At 35.6% G+C, this 9418-nt stretch overlaps 2 protein-coding genes across 3 annotated transcripts in view; one reads left to right on the forward strand and one right to left on the reverse strand.

The window, feature by feature from the left end:
* ppfia2 (PTPRF interacting protein alpha 2) overlaps positions 1–7909 on the reverse strand; it is a 214742-nt gene extending 206833 nt beyond the window's left edge. Inside the window, exons 1-2 of the mRNA XM_084408382.1 lie at positions 7785–7909; positions 2882–3061 (exon numbers count right to left, since the gene is read on the reverse strand). The gene's annotated coding sequence lies outside the window, so the exon portion shown is untranslated. The remainder of the gene's footprint in view (positions 1–2881; positions 3062–7784) is intronic.
* Positions 7895–9392, forward strand: llph (LLP homolog, long-term synaptic facilitation factor). Of its 2 annotated transcripts, none has more exons than XM_084408392.1 (3): positions 7895–7979; positions 8639–8863; positions 8955–9392. In XM_084408392.1, exons 2-3 carry the CDS (start codon positions 8650–8652, stop codon positions 9119–9121), a joined length of 381 nt encoding a protein of 126 aa, XP_084264518.1. In that variant the 5' UTR covers positions 7895–7979; positions 8639–8649; the 3' UTR covers positions 9122–9392. The 2 variants fall into 2 exon arrangements, with proteins under 2 accessions (XP_084264518.1, XP_084264517.1); XM_084408391.1 differs by having other exon boundaries at positions 7904–7979; positions 8952–9392.
* The last annotated feature ends 26 nt before the right edge of the window (positions 9393–9418 follow it).

The raw sequence follows: 9418 nt of genomic DNA on the forward strand, positions 1-9418 counted from the left end.
TGGCAAAGTGGCCTTTCAAGCACTGTGATTTCTTTCAGGAAATTCTAAATCACAGTGTTTATAAACCTTGACTACACACATTCCATTTATAATTCATCCACCTCCATATATTCCATACATTTTAATCACTTCACCATGGCAACATGTATTCAAACTGACGATTTATGCACATGCGATCGATGGCTTAATGATGGTCATGAATAATTAATCACAACAGTATTAGTCCTCACTACAATATAAGCGTGTTTGCATTGATTCTCACTTAAACATACAGTGATGCATAGTCCAGATTTTTTTGTTTTCCCTGTTTTGTTGGAAGCGGGGTAAGATTTCTTTAAGCGGATGGAAATGTTCAAATCCACCTTCCAAGGTTAATTTGGCCGCTAAAAAGTGAGTTAACAAGAGCAGCACATGAGCAACACCACAGATGGACCGCTTACACACTATTAGCTCACTGAATTGGAGTGCATTGCTGTCTTGAGTACATATGCATCTTGTTTGCCATACTGTTTACATCGCTTGATTACAGATTAGTGTGAGATGAGTGCACATGTTGGACAGACCTTAAAAAACATAGGGTTTTCTATATGGAGTATGTGCCACTAGGATATCTCAGAAAATAAGCAGATTAAGATACTCTATTGTAACATAATATGCATTATTAGCAGTAACAGTAAACCCATTAAATTGCAACATTTAAGTGTGAACTTCGGTAAAAAAAAAATCATAAAATTGTTTAAACTAGTGATTCTTAAACAGGGGGTCTCATCAAACTGTTATGGATGACTTAAAAGTATTTAAATGAATACATTATTACAAGAGGTCAAAAGTGATGTCCGTACATAAAAGGTTTACTGTGTTCTCATGACACTAATGCTATTACACAATAATTGACTGTTACTGGAAAGAGGAAAGACCAATACTAGAGAGAGGAATGTTTATTTGAATCTATTTATTTTCAATTATTTGGTTATGATTTTTTTTTTAATTATTATTATTATTATTATTTTTTTTTATTTTTTTGTGGGTGGGAGGGTTCTGGAAGGGATTAAATTGAGACAGTCTGTAATTTCTTACTTTTAATTGAATATTTCATTATGTGTTGTCTTGCTAAATACCAATAAAAAAAAAATAAAAAAAAAATAAAAAAAATGATGTCCGGAGAGGATATTTGTTTTTTAATGACCTTCATGAGTTCAAAATATTTTAAATATGAGGGAAGAACAAAACACTAAACTTGGTTAAGGTATTTATCTGACAAAATTATTTGGCAAAAAAGGCAAACTACAGCTTTTTATTTTGTGCAAAAATAAAAAATGCATATAAAAACAGAAAGCTCACAGGAAATAGCATACATTGACCCCAGTTATTAATCTTTTGTTTGTTCTCTCTTGTTTTTGCATGTGTTCATAATTTCTTTGTATGAAAGCCTGGCCAAACATTTTAATAATATTTGACTAAAGGGTGAAGATGTCAATTTTCATATAGGCCGTACATCACTTTTGTCCACTACTGTATTAAAGTAATCTAACTCTATCATTCTGTGTGAGTGTCAATCATTCTGGTGATATGTTTACGTAAGGCCGTCGTACGTGCTCGTGCACACGATTCACAAGATGGCGTGCGCTCAAAACACAGGTTGGGCTTCCCACTGATGCCTCAGTCGCGAAGTTTCTACTCGACAGGTAGAGTTTGGCATGCTATTTGGAGAAATCCATTTAAAATCACTGCTAGTAAAAGTTAATGTAAGCTATGCTTAGCTCGTGCATGCTCTCTCGTGCACACGTTTAATAGGCGTTCCCTCTCGGGAGCAGGTAGAGTGTTGCGCATGTGCATTTTTTCAAAAAGTGGAGAGGGCGGTTCTTTTCTAAAATTCGGGAAAATCCTCCGCTATACCTTTAATTAGTTTAATATATCAATACTCCCTGTTTCTATTCATTTAAAAAAAAAAACACACACTGGAATTAGACTTAGCCTATATGGAGGGTGGACTTTGAATATTGTGTTAGTCAAAAAGGGTGAAACCCACTAGTTTAAATGGTTTATCGGTAACTCTCTAAAAAATTACATTTTAACCAGTTTCGTTCTGGATCAGTTCAGTTCTAAGAAAGGCTTTTTTTATCAATTGTTTGCAGATGGCAACTTTTTTCCACATCATGTACTTTTGCAAGTTGAACTTGACATTAAATTTGATTTTCTATAACCTCACCATCAGGTATGCAACATTCTACAGCTGTTAAGTATTAGATGCAGATGCACATGTACATTGTCCAAACAATTTTTAATTGCAAATAGATGGCACAGAGATAACTCTATTAAAGCAATTCAATAACGTTCTTCACATTGCGAGTCAATATGTGGGATAAAAAAAAAAATGCTACAGGCACGCTGATAAACCTCACTCAACAAATTGATTTTAAAACCAGAAGCAACCACAATAAAAAAAAGTACACAGACCACCAATGCAGCCTTGAACCAAACACACACACAAAGAGAGAGAGAGTCATATAACCCACCATTGTGGGGTAATCAACTTCCCCATGATGAAAAAGTAATAGAGATTGGGGAACGTAGCCTGCGGTTGTAGTGTGAAATTTCTAATAATACAGTGATAAACTGGCCTTTAACAACACTCACGGCAGTCGTGTGTTATTATGATATCATAATAAAAATGCCCAAGAACTAATCTAGATTCTTTCTTTTTTTTTTTTTTACAAGGAGAAGCAGGTTATGAGGGGTGAAAGTCTCCTCATATTCTGTAAATAAGAAAACCCACCCAGCAAAGATAGTAGGGTAGACCTGGAAATTCACAAACTGTCTTGAGACAAAATCCTGAGGAACAGAGGATTCACATTTCATTTTCTAGTTTGGATTTTTTCACCTGGGTTATTCAGTGTTGTTCAGTCGATGCTTGCCTTTATAGTTAAGCTCCATGGAGACCAAAACCAAGAGCAACGTCCCTCCTGAGCGTTTACGCCGCACATGACAGTGTATCAGGCCGAAGCTGATGCGTCAGCTGTCTCTACTGGATACCAGAGGCTTGGGGATGATGATGGCAATCCTAAGAGCAGCAAGAGAAACAATGAATGAACAAGAAGTGAAGGGACCTCAGTTCTTTTATTTTACTTTTGGCGACTGTAGCCCTGTTCCCATATCTGAGCTGCCTGGGTGTCTGTTGTGTTACCTTCTAAAATAGTCCAGTCATTTTAAGCCAAAATGGGGGACAACCTTGAACAAATTGCAACAGAAGCAAACTCAACTGATTTTGTATCCTCAATATGTCCTGAGGAAGGAGAAAAAAAGCCCAGAAGAATCCCATAGAATAGAATAGATATCACCATGAAAATTACTGAGTTGATTACTTACATCAAGACAAACCAAAAATGTATTACAAGTTTTTTGAAATTGTTTGTTAACATGGACAAACGGTGCATAATCTAATTATGTATGTGATAATTTGCATAAATACCACAACAGATCTAAACATTGGGTCTAGCCAGGTGAAAACGTCTTGTTGAATCTTGTTGACACATAACAGTAAAATACTTAATGTTAAGGTCTGAATGGAACCCATTTCGGCTACCCATGAGCATTAATACATAGAGGCAGGAAGAAGTACTTTAGAAACCAGCCTTTATTAATTTTTAAGAGATTGGGTTTGGGGCTGGGTCTGTGGGACTGTTTCTGGGGGACGAGTCTGAGGGAAGAACAGGAGACAGTGGTAAGGAGAATGCAGAAGACAAAAGGTAGGCAAAATAAAAAGTGAATCCCCAGAAACAGTCCCACGGACCCAGCCCCGAACCCCATCTCTGCAATAATAATTAATAAAGGCTGGTTTCTAAAGTACTTCTTCCTGCCTCTGTATTAATGCTCATGGGTAGCCTAAACGGGTTCCATTCAGACCTTAACATTAAGTATTTTACTGTTATGTGTCAAGAAGATTCAACAAGACATTTTCACCTGGCTAGACCCAATGTTTAGATCTGTTGTGGAATTTATGCAAATTAGCACATACGTAATTAGATTATGCACCGTTTGTCCATGTTGTTAACAAACAATTTAAAAAAACTTGTAATACATTTTTTGTTTGTCTTGTTGTAAGTAATCAACTCAGTAATTTTCATGGTGATATCTAAAGGTTAAAAAAAAATTCCCTATTCACGTGAGAAAAAGAATGAATAGGCGTATGAATAGGCTATATTTGGGTCTTTTTCGAAACTTTCCCCTAATGGGATTCTTCTGGGATTTTTTTTCCCCTCCTTACTCAGGACATATTGAGGATACAAAATCAGTTGAGTTTGCTTCTGTTGCAATTTGTTCAACCTTTTTTCATAAAATGACTGGACTAAAAGGCCATTCTCACAGAACACGTTTTTGTGTTTAAAACCGCAAGATGCAGGGCAGTGGAGTGTGGGAAAAGTTGAACTTATTTTAACTTTAGCACTGTTTTTTAAAATGCCATATCACGTGCAAGACGCTGCAAAAGACGGGATTGCATTGGTCAAGGATGTCTGACTAGCGCACGTTTTCAAAGGAAAACAACAGAAAATGCAAAAGCTCGAGATGCGTGACAGCGGAAGGAAAAAACGCAAGGTTTAAAAAGTTGAACTCTTTTCATTTAAGTGCCACGTTTTTAGAACAGCCTAAAACCTAAAACCCGAGATACAGGAGAAGACACAAGCGCATCAGTCAAAGACGTCCGTCCAGCGCATGTTTACATAGGAAAACAATGAAAAAAGGAATGCAAAAACGCGTTCTGTGTGAACGGCCCCTCTGGAACAAACAAAGGGAATGCTATGCAGGCGGCAACTTCACACAACACACAAATAGTCCACCTTAAGAAACTCAACTTCCAAATGAGGTTGATGGCAACATACTAAGCTAATAAACAAACTAAATAATAGCACACATAAATATTAGGTGAAATTATAGCTCAGTGAAATATTCACTGACAAATGTAAAGAAATGTTGATATTATAAATAGCTATATTTTATTTAATCCCAAAAATCTATAAAATAGTAAAAAAAAAAAAAAATACCAATGTTACCCAATATGTACATTTTATTTATTTCTTTTATTTTTAGAATAAGATTAGCTAACGTACTCAACAACATCTTGCTGAGTATTTTGTCTTATTTTTCCTTTAAAAGATCTAAAACAAATCTTGAATAAAGATATATTCAGAGAAGCAAAATCACTTAAAATATTAGGTCTTGTTTTCTTTACAAAAAACATCAAAATTAAGTGAATTTTAGTTTAAAACAAGAAAAGATTTACCTCAGTGAGGTAAACAAAAATAAAAAAATCTGACCCCATTGGCAGATTTATTTATTTTTTCTTATTTTGAGCATTAACTCACTTCATTTTGAACAATTTTTCAGTAAGACTTTTGCTTCTCAAATAAATGTATCTTGGTTTAAGAATGTTTAGATATTCCTACTGAGTAAGAAAATATTTTTGCAGTGTAAATAAAGCTGTGATTAAAAAAGGCTCAAATTATAACAAAATATTGTCCATGCTACATTCACACACCCAATGAGACAACGCATTCGGTTACAAGTAGTGAGCGGGTGTGCAAGAGAGCCGCAGACTGTGTGTGTTTGTGTGTGCTGTTTGCATGCTGATCATTTCAGAACATGATGTCCTGGGACTTAATTATTCCACACAGACGCATCACTCTCACTGAAGGAACCCTAATTGGGGGATTCAAAACAAACACACAACAAGGTACACAATTCCCCCCCCTCTACATAGAGACCTCAGCTGACTGCCAAGGGCAATGTCACTGGGACAGCCCAGCAGATGGGCCTTTCAGTTTTCGTTCCTGATGCAAGTGTTTGCTGGTCCCATGGCAGACTGGTTGCAGGTTATGCTCCGTATGTTTACTTTATCTATGAAGTGTTACCAAAATCTACTTAGTTGTGGGGCTGTAGAGGGGCAATACAGCACTGGGTGTTATTTATAGAAAAGCTAAAAGGAGTCCACTGTAAATGTCCTGATGATGTTAACATGAGGGAAATATCAGGACTGTTAAACATATCCCGAGACAATTCCTGACACCCAATATCAGAGAAGAACAATATCCACCATCCATGTAGAACAAAAAGCCTGTCTAATTCTTTGCCGTGTGTGTATTTGTTTTGTGTGTGAGAAGAACAGAACTAATCTCTCTTCCATTCAACATTGGAGTTACACTATAATCTGCTCACGTACAAAGTACTGCAAGGTTCAGTACAGACGTGTGTGTGTGTGTGTGTGTGTGTGTGTGTGTGTGTGTGTGTGTGTGTGTGTGTGTGTGGAGGGGGGGCTACAGCTATTTCAAAGGAAATATTATGAGAAAGAAGAGAGCTCCAAGAATCAAATCACACATTACTCGTGCTTCTATAATCAAGACTCAATAAAAAATACAATAAAAATGATTGTATCTAAACTATGCTAATGCAGGGGTTTTCAAACATTTTGATCCTATGTGCCCCCAAATATAATGATCCCCTTGAAAGGGACCCCCCTCTCCTAAAATATGAAGGCAGCTATATATTTTCATATATAAAAACCTATACACTCAATTAGAATTTAAATAAAATAATAAATTAAAAATAAATAATTCAAATAAATAAAATTTATATTAATTGAAAATAAAAATTGACATTAATTCAAATAATTTAATCAATAAAATGAACATTAATTCAAATAAAATATAAAAATACACATAATCTAGAAAATATTTACTTTGTATCAAGTGCATCTTCTTAGAGAAACAATTTCAATTTGTTTTAATTTCAGTTAGTTGTATAGAATTGTTCACAGTATGTATATCTTTCCAGGGCAGTTTTACACTTTGACAGCCCTACAAAAAAAGAAAGAAAGAAAACAAAAAAGATTATGTAATAATAAAATCACAACTTTTATCTCAGCTTTTTTACAGACCTCATAGAACCTTTTCTGAGTCCCCAGACCATAGTTTGAAAAGCCCTGTGCTAGTGTACTCCAAATATATATATGATAATAATATATATATATATATATTTATTATATGTATATATATGTGTGCATATATATATATATATATATATATATATATATATATATATATATATATATATATATATATGTATGTATGTATATCTATATATATGTATATCTATATACATACATATATATATATATATATATATATATACATACATACATACATACATATATATATACATTAAACTTTTTTTTTTCAGGAAAACACACCAAATGTCAAAGATAAACAGTGAAAAGCACTTGAAAAAAATCAACTATTGGCCAAAAATCTACAATAATATAATGTAGTATTTGCAACTGAAAACTGCATCTACAATGCTAACCCGCCAAACCGTGACCCCTTGGTCAGCACTCAACACAGTAAAGAAAAAAGCATTGTCGAGCCATGGCTGTGTAATTTCAGCACTGCTAGCCTCACCACATGGAATTGCAAAAAATAATTAACGTTATATTTGTCAAATGAGTTTTCCCGTCTTCCCTCCATCTGCCATGAGTCACACAAACAGTTTGTCCAACACCACTGTTAGTTCAGCCAAAAGCCGACATACTGGGCTGGTCAAAACAAACAGAGCTTAGGGCACAGAGCAACAGTGTTTACACATTTTGGGGATAAATCAACTTACTAATAGTTGTCTCGGCATTTTAACCAGGAGTTAAGAAAGCGTTTCACCTCTAAATGAAGACAAAGCTTCATTTGGAAGGAGGACATCATTTATAATACATTTTTCACCGGTATTTTTGTACTTTAACTCACCTGCAATTTTGAAATGTTTAAGATTTTGAAAGTAGGCCGCAGTTCTGTCGCCATCTACTGGACAAAGCGCGCGACCCCCGCGAGCCGTCAACACGGGATGTTTTGTCGCAAATCAGGAACTGTCGTAACAGAACTTTTCCTTAGCGGCAGTTGTACACACATACACGTGTATCCAGAGGCGGTGTGAAGATCCATGTAAGTTACACACTGCGAATATAAATACAGCTTTGAAGATGTGTAAACACAGAATAAATATGTTCGTCCGTATATTGGCATTAATTACGTCTATAAGTGGTGCTTTTACGTGATGTCTGTTAAAGTAGAAAGCTAGTTTTGCATATGAGGTGGCTAACTGGCTAACAATAATTTTCAGTTGAGTTTTCTTACACAAATCTCTTGATTCTGAAAATACTCAAATATATACGGGTGATTGGTTATGAAGATGACAACAGATATGTGAGGTTGTCATGTCTGATATGTATTAGTGCTTATGTAGTGACCAATTTTACACAATTTAACGTAAAGTTAGGTGTTTAACTAGATTGACAGGCTACAGGAGTCATGGGTCATATAGGCTACTCTAATAATGCGCTATTAAAGCGATTCAGATGTCTGATGAGGGAGATACCAAACATGTGGAAATATCAAGGAAACATTGTGTTTTTCAGCCCAGGAAGAAAAGTATACTTATATCTCTGTGGATTTATATATATATATATATATATATATATATATACATACATAAAATCCACAGAGATATAAGTATACTTCTCTTTATATTATATATGTATATCTGTGCGTGTGCACTGCATATATATATATCTTTTTTTTGTGTGTCATTTTTCTCACCTTAGTTTCCATCAGGATGGCAAAGAGTTTACGCAGCAAGTGGAGGAGGAAGATGAGGGCGGAGAAAAGAAAGAAAAATGCCCCCAAAGAACTGGCACGACTCAAAACAGTGCTGGGTCAGGGAGAGAAAGGAGAGATCACCATGAAAGATGTAGCTGAGATCGCCACCGTGGTGCCACCTGAGAAAGTGAAGGAGAAATCAAAAGATGCAGAGATGCATGAAGGAGATGGTGAGCTTTTATAGAAACACTTAGCACTTCTAGTTATAGTAAGCGTTTTATTTTATCATATAAAATTATATCTGTTGTTGCTCTGCAGAAGATGGTGGAAAGATGGATTTGGACACTAAACGCAGTAAAAAGACAATGTTGGACGATCAAGGGCGGTATCCGGTCTGGATGAACCAAAGGGAGGCGAAGAAAGTGAAAGCCAAACGTTTGGCTAAAAAAGCCAAAAAGCCTAAGACGAAGAAGGGTCTCGCCTGGTAGATGAACTGAACTGCTTGAGCATGGACATTATTCCAGTATCAGCTACATCGGAGCCTCGCTGTGCATCACTTTCATGTACGGTTTGTACGTTTCTATGGACTTTTTGCATGACCTCGTGCAGAAATATTCTTTACAGTGTTTGCTATTGTAAAATGTAATTGTGATCTGTTGGTGATCACTGTGCGATGTGATGGAGAGTAAATACACTGTACGTTACCTGCATTCAGCGTACCACACACGACTCTTCCAATAAAAGTCTTGTTTTTCTCTACTTCAATCCATGTCATTCTGTGGGTC

This window comes from Rutilus rutilus (genome assembly GCF_951802725.1).
Source record: "Rutilus rutilus genome assembly, chromosome: 4".
NCBI lineage: Eukaryota > Metazoa > Chordata > Actinopteri > Cypriniformes > Leuciscidae > Rutilus > Rutilus rutilus.

Excerpts from the sequence above, each read along its gene's own strand:
- llph (XM_084408391.1), top strand. The coding sequence starts at position 8,650 with ATGGCAAAGAGTTTACGCAGCAAGTGGAGGAGGAAGATGAGGGCGGAG. Across the intron at positions 8,864-8,951 it reads AGAGATGCATGAAGGAGATG|AAGATGGTGGAAAGATGGAT; the intron begins GTGAGCTTTTAT and ends GTTGCTCTGCAG.